This window comes from Larus michahellis, chromosome 1 (assembly GCF_964199755.1).
Source record: "Larus michahellis chromosome 1, bLarMic1.1, whole genome shotgun sequence".
Lineage (NCBI taxonomy): Eukaryota > Metazoa > Chordata > Aves > Charadriiformes > Laridae > Larus > Larus michahellis.
In genome coordinates, this window is record NC_133896.1 from 89996347 (window position 1) to 90011608 (window position 15262).

Consider the following 15262-nt stretch of genomic DNA (forward strand, 5'->3'; position numbering starts at 1 on the left):
GTGTCAAGTTGAACTTGTCATTATGGAAACATAATATGACTTGATCACCTTCAACTCTCGCATAACAAAATCTGTAGCCTAGTAACTTTTTTTACCATCTGTACAGTGCACAAAACTGAAGAGCGCTGGACAAAAATGAATTAGAGCATTTTGTAAGCCTATCTCAGATTTTAAAAGATTTATTGTAACTCTTTGATCTAATTTCTATTCAATTTAGTCTTCTCAGATCTCTTTGAAGCAAATGTATCAAGCTCATAAAGGAGACATTTCTCTTAAATGTAGGGTTGTCTCAACTAGTTTTACTCAATTTGTTTCCAAAAGATCCCTGAGCCCTGCAAGGGACTCAAAGAAAAATGAATACTTACCACTCTCCTGAAAATATAAATTATATACAGTGCACAACACCATAGAAAAGAGAAGAAAAATATGAAATCCCCAGTACCATCTCCTGGATAAAAAAAAGTGGACTGTAAAATGATTGATATTGATATTAATATATTACTCTTGCCAACGTTACTCTGGAGTCCTAAATACCACAAGGCGTGAGGGACTTTTATTTAGTTCAGCTTTAATGAATGATCCATACCCTTATTTTTCAGTAGATTCTGTGTGTGTTATAGAACCATCGTGTGGACCTTCCTAGTCCAGATAAACACATCTGTAGTTGGAAAAACTATGTATGGCAAAAACAAACATAATGATTCTGAAACAAAGAAGGATTGATCTATGCTTTGATCGTCCAAGTTATCCTTCAGTCAGCTGCAGTTTAATAGGTGAGGAGTTACAGTCATCATACTTGTGACGGACTTAGCGTGGCAGTCATAGAATCACAGAATAGTTTGGGTTGGAAGGGACCTTTAAAGGTCGTGTAGTCCAAATCCCTGCAATGAGCAGGGACATCTTCAACTAGATCAGTTTGCTCAGAGCTCTGTCCAACCTGACCTTGAATAGAGATGATCTTTACAAATATAAAATAACACAAGTGAAGAAAATTTATTTAAGTCCGAAGATAATGTGGGTGTAAGAATCCATGTATATATACTGTCTATTAATAAACTTAAGAAATAATAAATTTATTCCAGAACAGCCTTGCCAGAGAGTACTGGGAATTTACTGAATTTTCACCTATAGTATGATAAATATATAAGTGACTTCTATCATGTCCTTACAGGCTGCTCTCTGCTGTTCTCTGCAAATCAAAATGCTGGGAGGCCTTCACTTCATAAAGGATGCTATTGCGGAACTGTATGAATTTGTCTGCATTTGGGGAACAGGTGACAAAATAATAGGCAGAGTTGATTTGTCTGCTTTCATAACTATTAGGTCCAGCATTGTCAGGGGACACAAATCCATGGATCCCGTGTGTATCATGTTTAGAAGTAGCCACAAGACTTCAGTAAATGTTGAAATGAAAGGCAGCCCTGAACAGGTCATTTGAGTATGTGCCGTGGTTCTCTGATGGCAGTGCACAACAGTGCACATAATACAGAGTTCCTCTGCTCATAGATAAATTAGTTGTATGGTACTCTCATGGGAGTTTTTGTAGGCTGATAAAATGAATGTCTGATATGTGTCCCATACAAAGTAGGGAGTCTGAACAAGTAATACAGGATGACAGGAAGCCCTATGTTTTACAAATCCTACATGATATAAATTATATTTCCCAAGTTGTTAACTAGCAGAGCAGAGCAGTTCTCAGCCAGGAGTCTGCAGTAGCCCAAGGGCTACTGCTAAAGCACACATGGAACAAATAGTTTGAAAAGGTAAGCTGGCTGTCTTAAGATGTAAATTTCCTATACCAGGATTTGCACCTCTGCTGGAAAACACAACATTCCTCATATCCAAGAATGTTGAAAACCACTGCTATATAGCTTCTCATACTGCTTGTGGCCTTAGTTGTCCCAGCCTGAAACCAAAGTAGTGTCAATCTGCCAGGGACTAAAGAAGCACGTGCTGTATGATATCAAGAAATCTTCCATTTTACAGTATGTGATCTGCCACTGACTTGTTCTGAAATGAGCAAGAAGGAATAGCCATCTTCTGTTCTTCTGCATGAAGTGCCATAGAAAATAAGTTAATGTTCATCCACTGACAGGTAATATGGAAATTTATTTCAGAATTGGAGCTTGGGATTGTTTCCTTTTGTCAATGGACAGAAATTTAAAAATGAAATGCAAAAGAAGATTGGAGGTATGGAATCTGAGAATGAGAGAGATGTCTACAGGGGTTGGAAAAAAAATGGTGAATGATGTCTGTATCAATCAGCTAGTTTCACTGTTTTAAACCTCTCCCTCAAAGTCTTTAGATGCATATTTCAATTTAAAGATCTAGGAATAACCTCCTGCCATGACTTACTGAAACAATAATCATTAGGATTCATGCACACCAGTTGTGGCACTAAGGTGCACAAAAATATTCTCCCATTAGATGTCCAAGAACTTGCAAGGTTAGATGTGGAATCAAACATTTCCCATTATATTAAAAGAGGGAATTGTGGTGGAAATGGCTGTGATTTAGAAGTGGTGGGAAAAATGCTGTCAAATGTCATGTTTCACATTCATAACAGCTTGTGAACAGGAAATCTCTCTGCTTGAGCTTGTCGGGCATGGCAGCTACTAAATAAAGACAGACTCTAAAACTGTTATGTGCTCTGCAGGTATCCATCTTTATTTGGGTATCTCACTTGCAGTTCAAAGAACTTGTAGCCAATCTGTTTAAATATCAATTAAGAAAAATGTCAAACCGCAACAAACTCTAATCAAGGGCTCAAGATGCGTAATGCGGGATAGCAATAATTTTGGTTTTATCTAGAAAAATACTGTATTAACTATGAATGGAGCTGGAATGATCCCAGGTAAGTTTCCATTGTCCTAGTTGAGATGGAGAATGGCACACAGGGATAATAACTCAGATATAGGAATAGAAAATATATTTTTCCCAGGGAAAGAACTCTGCTTAATTATTTTTTTCCATAAATGACTGTAGCTGTCCAAATGTTTTAGACCCCCAAAAGGTACTCTAGGTAACAAATGTTATATAAACCTAATGTTAATGTAGTAGGAAGTCTTGTCAGTTAAACAGTCAAGAACTCTATAAGGTCCTAAATGAAGAGTGTTCCATGTCCATTCCTGCTCCTGGACTGTTATATATGACACCATAAAGAGTATTTAGGTGGCTGGAAAACTGCACCAAGTGCATGCAGAATCTCAACTTTCCGTTTCTGTGTTCCTTTTAATTTTTTTTAAAGTAATTTTTATGCCCTTGTACTTCAGTGATAACTTCCCATTGGCAAAGTACATGTACACTGAAACACTAATACCTGCCTCGAACCACAGGCATCCTGAAAGAATGAATAAAGGGGCAGATTCTTTTTCTTTTGTTTGTTGTCAGTTTGGTTGGCATATCAATGTCCAACCATCAGAAATGTTCTTCTAACTCTCTGAACTAGGAGTTTAAGCAAGGAGGGAGATGTGCAGGAAAGAGAACAGAGACAGGAAAGAGGAAGGGAAGGGGAATTTAAGAAAAATATAAGGAAGGGAGTCTTCAGAGACCATATTTTGTATCAATGAACGAAGAACGTGATAGTCATGCACAAAAAATGTAAAATGTAAAAAAAATGTAAAAAAGTTTGGATTTTCACAATCTATTGCCTTGTTTCATTTAACAATATGTGAGCTGAATCAACTGAATTCTGCTTACAGCATGGGGTGCTTGACACTCTCTAGCCTCTAGAGTCTTTAAATGTGACTCTTTAATTCTCCCTTTGTATGATAGAAAATATGTGAAGATCATTAACTAAAACTTGAAAAATAACAAGTGCTAAACGCACCTACTTTTTCTACAGCTGATAAACTCAGAAGTTCATGTACTCCATTGCCTCCTTAGAGAAGGACTTGTGTGTCTGAAGGCTTGCTGATTTTTCCCGTGCAGTGAAGGTGGTTCTTTTAAGGCCATCCTTACTCTGTGCCACTTGACAATTTGATTTAGGCTTGCTGTGATCAGTGTAATAATAGGGAACAAATTCAGAAACAAGACAAAATAAGGATCTGCAATAGGTGTCTCTGTGCTTTCTCTAAAATTAGGAGATAATTGTGGTCAGAGAAAAACATATTAAACAAATAGAAAGTAAAAATGTCCCATCCTACAGCCAGTAATAAATGGGCTGATGTCTCATCTGCCCTCCAAGTGCATCCTAAATGTTTTTAGGCAAGATAGTTCTAAGTATCAAGCTGTTGATACTTTAAAAATATATGCTGTTCAACCAGCTGGACATATCTCTACATAGTTTGGTTTGTATTTGTACTCCCTCCCCACCCCCACCCCCACCCCACCCCCCCCGCCTTTTTTCGGACAAGTACTTTAACAAGATAGCATGATGAACTTTAACAAGCATGATGAACTTTGTGCTCAGCCATCATAGAAGAAAAGGAAACAAATAAAACTGCTACAGAGTACTTGATATTTTCTGGAAACTATGAAATGGCTTCCAGAAAAACACCCCAACAATACCACAGATTGCATCCAAATCATCTCCACTAAGTTGGCATGGCATTTTCATTTTATTGCTGTTTTAGTACTGGGAAATAGGGGTTTGTGACATTTTTGAAAGAAGTTGTAAAATTGAGTATTTTTTTTCTTTGTGGATGCACTAATAGGAAAAACATTGGAGGGGCAGTACCAATAGTGGAAAGGCTCTTGAGGGATTAACACTGAAAAAACATCGTGATAAACAACCTATTGTACCTGTTCTTTTTCCTTTCTCCACTGAGAAACATCAGGCTGCTTTTTCTGATTTTAGCCTGTTCCCAACTTGCTCACCCTTGACCTTGCCTCTCAAGAGTAGTTCTAATGGCTATCAAATTTTACAGTTTTCTTGGGCACAAGCATCTTGAAAATATCATGACAACTTGAAAGCCATAAAAACTGCACTGTGTGTTCCTCTGATTCATTAGATCGTAACATTTCCAAGGTCACAGCATCTAAAGAATAAAGATGTTACTTTATTTTTTGACTCATAAATGTTATCTCGGGAAGAACCAGATGTAACAAATGATAGATTTAAATTTGATTTCTTTTATAGAAAAAGTGACTTACGGAGCTTTTCATGGGAAGGTGTTTTCAGAAATGGACTTCACTATGAGATGAAGGTCAAGGTTTTGTTTGGAATAGAAGAAAAGTGAATGAATCTTGATGTGTCAGTATTTTCTTCTTAAAATTTGGACTTGGAGTAGATACCAAATTTTGCTATCACAAAATTCACAGAGGGAACTGGTATTTCAGCAGGTCAGGTTGAGTGGAATTGCTGACATTTTCCCAGCTGATTCTTCATGCATCTAGCTATGTCACCTCTTGCAAATTTTAAGAGTAGACCTGAGCGGACTTCAAATAACTTTGAACATGTGGAAATGTGCTGATGCTAAACTCCTCTTGAGAATCTAATAATTTTAGTATTCTTGCTCAGGTTGAATGCTTTCCAGAGAGCTGAACTTCTCACAAATTTGGCCTGCACTTAACCAAAACCGTCTTTAACCTGTGCATGAGCTTGTTTTCTGGCCTTGAGATCTGGAGCTGGTTCCCTTCTTCAGTAGGGTGCAACTTGATATAAGAAATACAAATACCTTACATCCAGGTTACCCAGTGCCTGTGTGTAACTGCTGAAAGCATACTAAATGTAGAATCTCCCAAAGACACAGTGTGTATATATAAATATTCCCATGTAGGTTTTATTTATTTTAATGGCTTTTACAGTCCCCAAATCCAGTCATTAAAAAGAATAAGATGCTGATCTGATTATGATCCAGGACTTGAACTTTTTTGTATTCTTGTCAGTGTGCATGTTACTTCATTTCTGCCTGTTTCCTTAAAAGTAAAGTAACAGTGATGATGCTACACTGCTGCTTGTTGTGAATTGGAAGCAGGGACAAGAAATTTAAGTGATGATCCCATCTTGTGTATCTCTTTACTGTGAGTCCCAGGGAAGTCTTCCTGGCTTCATGAAGCCAGTGGCAAAAACACCTTTTGACTTTTGCAGGACTGGGGTTTCACCTCAGGGCATTTCACCTTGGTATTACACGGTCACTTCTTTCCCAAGCATCCAAGATTAAGGTTGCATAAAACTGCAGTGATGAAGACAGTGCTGTTTGTACTGTAGCTCTATTTTTAATTGTGTAGGGTTTGGAACCTAGGGTGGGGCATTTCTCCTGTATTTTTCTGTGGAAATGAGGATGCTGCATTAGTCCCAGGAGGAACCAGTGACCAAAACTCAGTAAAAAAATTTGAAAGCTTTTAAGAGAGAAGCCATTAAAGTGCAAAATATTAACACATGGAAATAAGTGTTCCAGCATATTGCAATATCCTTTGCTGCATACCAGTTCTGAATAAGCAAGCAACAGGCTGCAATTGCAGAACTGTAGTAGGACATTTTTTAACAGCATACAACTAATAGTAGAGAATTCTGCAAGTGCTATGCTTGGTCCTTTGTAGGGGGCTAGCAGCAACCTCTCATGGAGAAGGAAGGTGAAAACACAGTTCCATTGCTGGCAAGTTTGTAAGGACAATGTTATTTACTGTCTCCATAATGCCTCTTTGGCAGTATTTTGTTTGAAGCAGCTAGATAAATAGATGAAGATGAACACCAAAATATTTTTCTCTTCAGATACTGAATAAATAATTTGTAAGTGTATTTTGATGGATAAATCCACACATTTCATGTGATTCTATGAAATGTGTGTATTTATCCGTCTAGGTGGGAGTGTTGATCTGCTTGAGGGTAGGAAGGCTCTACAGAGGGACCTGCACAGGCTGGATCGATGGGCCAAGGCCAACTGTATGAGGCTTAATAAGGCCAAGTGCCGGGTCCTGCACTGCAGTCACAACAATCCCAAGCAACGCTACAGGCTTGGGGAAGAGTGGCTGGAAAGCTGCCCGGCAGAAAAGGACCTGGGGGTGCAGGTGGATGGCCACCTTAACGTGAGCCAGCAGTGTGGCTAAGGTGGCCAACAGCATTCTGGCTTGTATCAGGAGTAGTGTGGCCAGCAGTGGTAGGGAAGCGATCGTGCCTCTGTACTCGGCACTGGTGAGGCCTCACCTCGAGTACTGTGTTCAGTTCTGGGCCCCTCTGTACAAGAGGGACATTGAAGTGCTGGAGCGGGTCCAGAGGAGAGCTACCAAGCTGGTGAGGGGTCTGGAGACCAAGCCATATGAGGAGAGGCTGAGGGAGCTGGGCATGTTTAGTTTGGAGAAGAGGAGGCTGAGGGGAGACCTCATTGCCCTCTACAACTACCTGAAAGGAGGTTGGAGAGAGGTGGGGGTTGGCCTCTTCTCCCAGGTGAAGAATGAAGGGACCAGAGGAAATGGTCTGAAGCTGCGGCAGGGGAGGTTTAGATTAGATATTAGGAAGAATTACTTTACTGAAAGAGTGGTCAGGCACTGGAGCAGCCTGCCCAGGGAGGTGGTTGAGTCACCATCCCTAGAGGTGTTTAAGAAACGTCTAGATGTGGCACTTCAGGGCATGCTCTAGTGGCAGAGATTGTAGGTTGTTTGGTTGGACTCGATGATCTCAAAGGTCCTTTCCAACCATGAAGATTCTATGATTCTGTGATTCTAAGATACACTCAAAAGAATTTAATATTTATTTTCCTAGCTATTTTAGCTCCTTTAGGAAATATTCCACATCTGCATAATATACCTGTGTGCTAAGTTTTGTTTGTGGTTCTCTAAATTAGAAGAAATTGATGTAGGCAGGCAGCTTCTTTTGGCTATTTATTTTAAAATGTCCAAGCACATAAATTATTCCTTTCAAAGTCAATAGAAATTTGTGTTTACTAAATCAATTCCATATCTTTCCCTTACATTAGTAGGCAAGAAATACTTTTAAACAAACACATATTTTACCCATTTCTATGCCTATTTTGAACATCATCTGTTGCATTTTGAGTGTTGGGATCTGTGGCCTTGACAGATGCCAAGATAAAGGTTGTGCAAATGCACACTTTCCCATTTTCTACAGAAATAGAATATTGTGGAATTCAATGCTAGTTTCTATAGAAATAGTAGAATTCAACACTAAAAGCTGAGTTTGGCTCATTGACTTTCAGGCCTTGGCCGTTCTTCCTTTTGCAAGTTAATAGTCGCAAGGCTTCTGTGACAGTTTAGCTGTGACACTGATCCAAAATTCATCAACTCCATGCAGACATTTGCTCTGATTTTAGTAACTTTGCCATCATGATCTTGATACTTTGCCATGTAGCTGTGCTGACAAATAAATTTGGGTATATGTGTAGTAATAATTTTTGGACATTCAGGAACTTAATGAATGGCAACTGGTATAATGAAGAGTGGGAATGGATTTTGCTGGAGGTAGATTTTGTACTTTCCTGGTATAAAGTCTGTGTCACCTTCTAGCAAAGATTATTAGTGGAAAAGATGGTTAGCATGCAGCAAATTTCATGACACTGCTGAAAATGTTTATACAAAATGGGAACTAGTATTTTCCTCTGTTTTACAGTTTGGTTTGTCTTTTGGACATTAGTTATTGCATGCTGATGTGTCTTCTGTTCCTTGCTGAAACAGAAAGCTGAAATACTGTGATACTGGAAGCCAAAGAGATCCATTATTGGTTTATTTTGAGTATTCCTTAGTCAAGTTGTATGTGCTCCTGGAAGAGCTGCTTCTCTGCAGGGTGGTCTTGTGAGACTTTTGAGGGTGCCATCCCTTTGTTGCAGAATACACAAATGAAACAAATTTCCTGGATAGTGTCAGTATTTCATCAGTAGTAATGAAAGAAGAATCAACCCCAGTCTGTATAAGGTAGATACAGGTCCCCTCGGACTAAAAAGAATGACGTCAGTTAAAGAAGACAACGTCATATTCTTTTCCAATAACTGGAATACAGTGATTGTAAATTACAGCATTTCCTTGTGGTAACAAGTGCAAGGATTTCCTCGGTCACATGTCTAAGTTTTTTTTAAAAGTTGTTGGATGCTTAATCATTGCAGTCTCATACAGTATGTACTCTTAAGTAACACCACTGCTCATTGAAGAGGACGACAGCAGAGCATGGCAGGGCTGTGTTCCCTGGGGTTGCTGAAAGAGAGTTATTTCCAGGCTGTAACAAAAAGATTCACCTCTGCTTTCCAGAAGGAATTATGGTGTAGTTTCCAAGCTTCTTTCACCTTAGGAAATAGCTGAACCAGTACAGTTACTAGTACACCCAAGTAAGCCAGCTTCTTTTTATCCCTTTTCTTGTCCTGTTAATTTTTTCCTTTAAAACTTTTGAAACAAGCAGTGGATTTTGGAGATTTTCCAAACCAGTTTCAGAAAGAGATGGTCAAAACTAGCTCACCAACACTGAGGATGTGGTTGCATACATCCAGCTCTGGCGTTGGGAGTTGCTGTACCATTTGAACACAGTAAGCCCAAATAGGTTCTTGGCAGAATATGTCTTTATTATAAATGGCCCTACGCCTTCTTAATAATTTTGGTGCATTTAATTTTTTTTCCAGGGATCCTGTAATTGCTGCCATTGTAATACCATATGAAATTAATTCCACTTAGAGAGGAAATTGCAGTCCTTTTTTAAGGGTTTTTCTTGACTAGATGCCCCAAGAGTTGCCTGTCTGCACAGCCAGAATGTACTGGAGTGAAAATTTCATAAATATTTTGCCAGTGTAGATAAAACTTTAGGTTTCCCATTGAGAGCTAGATTGCAGTAAGCCTTGCTAATTCAATAATATATGCACCTGCATCCAGCGCAACAATTTCATGGTCAGATAGCAACATTTCTCTGTTTCTCTCATTTCATTTGTTTCATTCCTTTATGCTGAAAGACAATATTAAATGATCAAATACTAAGGATAGTTGGATTACTTAAGGATAGGTGAAGCTGCAAAATTAGTGTGAAGAATTAACTTTCTGAGTTAGATGTGTTTGGAGCCAAGAGTTTGATTAACACCCAATTCTATGATTACAGGAAAAAAAAAGAATAGGATATGACCTAACAAAAAGGAAATAAACATAGCTGGCCCCTGCAAATTTTGAGTTTTACAATAGATAAAATTAAGAGCAAGCCTGCAGGTTTTATGTGTTTGCATGTACTCCTATTGCTTTTATCGCTATATTAAGCTTACTAAGGAAGCCATATCCTGCCATGTCAGATGTAATACTCTGCCCGTAAATTATTATTGTTCAGCACTTTCACTGAGGCATTCTTTAAAGTCCTCCTCCAGGTATGTAAGAAGAGACGGTTGGGTGGTGTTCACATTGTTTGCAGGCACGTTGTCTGCTTTTCTCTTCATGCAGGCGGGGCTTGAAGAAGGTTCAACGTTTGAACTTTGCAGGCTTTGTGCATGCTTTTGGTGGGGTTTGTTTGTTTGTTTGTTTTTGTTTTAAAAAATAAAGTGTTAAATTCACCAGTCTCATCCCCTTGGTGTTTTAAGTAGCAATACTGGAAATAGAAATTCCAGTCAGCCTGCCAGGTGAAGTCTCTTAAATAGCAAACTCACAACATGGTTCTTAAAAATAGGTAGAATGTTTGTTATGTACTTGTTATGTACAGCTTTGGGGTAGAAAAGGGAGAAATAATCTTCCAATCTTTTTGCAAAATTTAATGTAACTGGAACTCAGATTCAGAGAATCTGTTCCTTTTGTTTTTTTTTTCTGGTTTATGTATCTATTGGATTACCCTTCCTGGAACTTAAGTATTTGGATCACTACATCAGCACCTTGTGCTGCTAATCACAGTACAGCTTTTTGGAAATAAGTATTATATAAAGGATAGGCATTCAAAAGGCTTCACACTTCTTTGATTTTTGTCCCTTTTGAAGGCTCTCCCATCACTTATTTACCAAAATAGCCCTATTTGATTAACTGCTTGAAAAAAGGGAATGAATTGTTCAGCCCTTGGCAGTCTGATGCTGAGTAACACAACAACTGACAACGCTTTCTTCTGAATTCCCTCTTCTGAAGAAACACAGTGCTGGATAAAAGTTAAGAACAAATCTTAAAATGAATATACCATTTTTCCTGAGTGTCCTGAAGGAACGCCTGGCATGCCTGATATCAGAATCATGTTATGTGCTTTTTGATTATTGACTTGGGCTGTTAAATGATGGCATTCCTGTAGAGCTCTAATTTTGTCCCCGTAGCCTGATAATGATAAAAAGTTTCTGGAAATACTCACGAAACGTTATGGAAGCTGCTAATACCTGCTAAGTGGAAACCTCAGTGGAACACTTTGGCGATGTGCACCCGAGCACACTGGGCTGTAAATAAAGGAGGGTGGCTTTTCAGGGACCTTGCACTACCATGCTGCAGGTGTGTTCTTAATGAGCCCAATACGCAGTATTTGACTTGCTGGTTATTGTTTTCTGAAAAAAATTACAGATGTATCTTTTCGTTGTCCTGCTAGACCCCAGAAGGTAGAGCACACCCATGGTTGTGCTGACTTTGCACTTGCACAGCTAATGGATGGCAATCATTAGTAAGGGACAGGAACTTTCTGAAACAGAGCGGTGGCTGAAAGACTAGCAGTGTACCGTTAAGCAGCAGGGTGTATTTTTGTTAGGAGGATCCTTTCTCGAGCTTCTTATATCCAGCATTTTTGTAGTGCTGAATGCTGAGTTACAGAAAAGCTACCTGGTTTTGCAGGTAAAGCCGTATTCGTAGTTCCTGTTTCAAGCTGCTGAGGAGATTGTAGAAGGGGGTCTTCAGAGCTGTTGCAAGGAAGTGGATGGAGACCTGGCCTGTTCGAGGTTAGGGTGGGTTTCTGGGGCGGGCAGACCTGAGGGGGAAGGCTTGCCAAAAAACTTGACAGGAGCCTGTCCTTGCTCTGACAGATCAAACTTCTCAGAGGGTGGCGCAAGGAAAGTCAGACCTAGCCAGACTCAATCCAAGGGTGAGAAATGCTGAAAGCTTTGAGTGACCGAGTCTGAGCTAGCTGGCTTTTCAGAAGAATCTGGTTTTCCCAAACTACCATGCTGTCTTGGAATTGTGTATGTGTATGATACCAAGTAGCAAAGCTGTTCCTGGGGTACTTTTAAAAGTTAAGGGAAAGAAAGAAAAAAAAGCATATGTGAACATGAACCTAAACCAGAAATATTTTAAATGCCTCTGCAATGGAAGGCACATTTGAAATTTACACCCAGGATAGCTCTGATGTAATAATAGGTGAGTTTGTAAAAAGAATACTTCATCTGTTTATCACGGACTGTGTAACTTGGGGACAGTAGCTGGCATTTTTGGGCTAGCACACCACAGACATAGAGCTGATAGTTATCAAACTATGAGGCTGTCTATGATGATTTGTGTATTTTTAGTTGGTTGATGTACACCACTGAATGATTCGTAGCAGTGACTGTGATGCTGCCATTCCACGTATAAGCCAAGATACAATCTGTAAGAAGAAGAAAGTTTGCACTTTCTAGAATGAATGAAGAAGTGATTTTTGTATGAGGGAGGGAACATCAAAATGGGATTAATTGTAGTTGAAGCAGAATGCATCTCTCTTATCATTCATGGTACTCTTTCAGATACAGGCCATTATACGAAAAATAATTAAAAATAATTCTAGCATACCTTCTCAGAATAAAGTATCGGGCTTTTTGGTGTTGTTGGTTTTGCCGTATGTGAATTAATACAGAAAATGATAATAGGGCTTATTTTGTGGGGGAAGAGGAAGAGACAGACAAAGCTGTACCAAGTTATCAATAGTAACTTCATAGAGCTCAGTGGACTGTGACAGCTATTTCAGAAATGGTGTTTTTCAAGGTTTGTTGTACATAACTACAGCCTTATGTATTGTCAGGAATATAGCAGATCTTCCTTGTTCTGAGAAGACAATTTTTTGTTAAACAAGGCATACTTTTGTCTTATGCCATATTAATAGCATGTTTCAGATGGTTGTTTGTTACTACAAAGTCAAAGGTTTAACTCATTGTCTGCTTGGTTATTTTAAATACAAAAAGCAAAACCTACATTTTAAATATAAAAAATTTACCAAAATCAGGTGTTTCTTTTTAATTTTTGACAACATATCATTGTTTACTGTGATGATGCTACAATTATTTTGGGAAAGAGTGTTCTATACATTGTCTTGCTGCTTTTCAGTCATATATGACCCTGATATATTCAGTCAGTAATTCCCTGAGAACATCTGTTGTATGAAATATGCAACATAAGTATATAGAAAGATTAGGAACATGCGTATATTCAAAGACCACGCTCAGTTGGAGAGATTTTTTTGTATTCTTAATATTCTCTTTTTACAAAAGCTTCTTTTTCCTCCTCTTGTGTTTTAGATATTGATGAGTGTGAAAATGACTTCTACAATGGGGGTTGCGTCCATGAGTGTATCAACATTCCAGGCAACTACAGGTGTACATGCTATGATGGCTTCATGTTAGCCCATGATGGCCACAACTGCCTCGGTAAGTAGTGAATGCTGGCAAGACAGTTTCATTTCATGAATGTGGTAAGAAAGCCTGATCTGCTTGCTGCATTTTGTCATCTGGTATGTTTTCAGTAAAGACTTGATCCAGATCACACTGAATAAGTTCAGATCTGTGTGTTGACTTCAGTGTGGTTTAGACCAGACCCTTAAAGTTGTCACTCTTAATCCTAACATACTCAAATCAATTTGCTGATCTTTAACATTGCTAAAAAAACCCCCTGACCTCCAAAGCCTATGTTGGGTGTTTGGGCTTCTTTTTTTAAGAAAAGTAATCTGTCCCATCTACTTAAATATATTTTGTCTGTTTCTTCCAACTTTTGTAATTTCAGGCATATCTTTAAAGCTCACCCTCCCCTTTTTTCCCTTTAAGGGTAACATAGTTCTAGGATATGCTGTATGAACATAAATTACAGAATGTTAGAAGTGCAAGTGTGATGAAGGAATACTTGGACAATAAAACAGGGCAGAAGAAACAGTTATCAGTAATAGCTGTTTACAAAGGGGCGGGACACAGTCCACCAACTGTACAAAGCCATGTTCAGAGCAGGAACTTAATTGCTTCAGCAGTCTGAGGATTTTGGAATCTGTTTTTTTTTTGATACATGTCCATTGCTCTGGTTTAAATACATTTTGGTTATCCTAAAAGCTGAAAAATACATGTTTTGTTTTGAAATTTCTTCACATCAATTACCTGGAAATTATTACCAGTCAATAACCTTTGACTGCTATATCCAATTTCCTATAACCTGCTTTATTGGTAGTCATTTTAGCTAAATCCTAGTGCCTAGGGACTATCTTCCTCAATATTTCCAATATAAATGCAATGACCAGTGTTTGGTGCAGTCCCAAATTCAATTCAAGGTGATGTTTATAAAACAGTGTGGAAAATAGGTATTTTTTCTGGGTCACACAGCACCTTTACTTTGGTAAAACTGAGATTCTTTGCAATAAATGTCAGGCAGTCAGATATTGAACCAGAAATAATGAAGTCCAGTAACACCAGTCTTCACTCACTGAAGCTATGGAACAACTAGAATTTCTGAGCAAGGATTTGGTTAGCCTTTCAGTAGATGTATTTTCTACTGGGTTAATTTTCAAACTGAGTAGTGTTTGTTCAGATGGATTATGTATCGTGACCATTGACAGACTTTTGACCTGAACTTCCAAATTTCATTTGTTATAGAGCGGACTAAATAGATTTATTTGCCTCAACCTGAGGTGGTCAAATGATTAATTGTGCAAGATGTGTTCCTTATACAAAGAGCAGCCAGCCATTCATTTAAAAAGGAAAGAAAAATTCTATTTATAACAATGTTCATAAATATCTCTTAATAAAACAGGACACAAACATAATCAAATAGTTCAACTATTTGGAATTCGAATAACTGTGCATGTATGTTGTTTCAAACAGCTTGCTATTTTCAACTTTGTTTCCAAGTGATTCCGGTAGTAGTGGGGAAAATTAGGTTAGCAATTATTAACAGCAAAAAGAATGACCTGATAAAGAACTACCTGATAAAGAATGAACCTTTCAGGAGATCTGTGGTATTTTTTTGGACCTCTGCTGCCTGTGTTTTTGCTCTCTGGTCATCAAACATACAGGCTGGATCTACAGAGATAGCCAAATTTCTAATTTTCTTTTCATTAATTTCTATTCAGCCACTTGATTTTTTTGGGAAAAAAAAATGCCTGCAATAATATAAACCATTGTGCTTAACAGGTGACTACGGTTGACAGTATTGATCAAAAGGTTGCCAAGAGATCTTTCAGATTTTTTAGAATTGGTGTCTGCCTGTATTTGTGGTCTACTCTGAG

General features: G+C 38.4%; 1 protein-coding gene across 4 annotated transcripts in view; it reads left to right on the plus strand.

Annotated features, from left to right (window-relative positions):
- SCUBE1 (signal peptide, CUB domain and EGF like domain containing 1) overlaps positions 1-15262 on the plus strand; it is a 211992-nt gene that overhangs the window by 20826 nt on the left and 175904 nt on the right. For all 4 annotated transcript variants that reach the window (XM_074591049.1, XM_074591060.1, XM_074591068.1 and 1 more), the window contains exon 3: positions 13296-13424. In XM_074591049.1, the coding sequence (XP_074447150.1) occupies positions 13296-13424 (129 nt within the window). The remainder of the gene's footprint in view (positions 1-13295; positions 13425-15262) is intronic.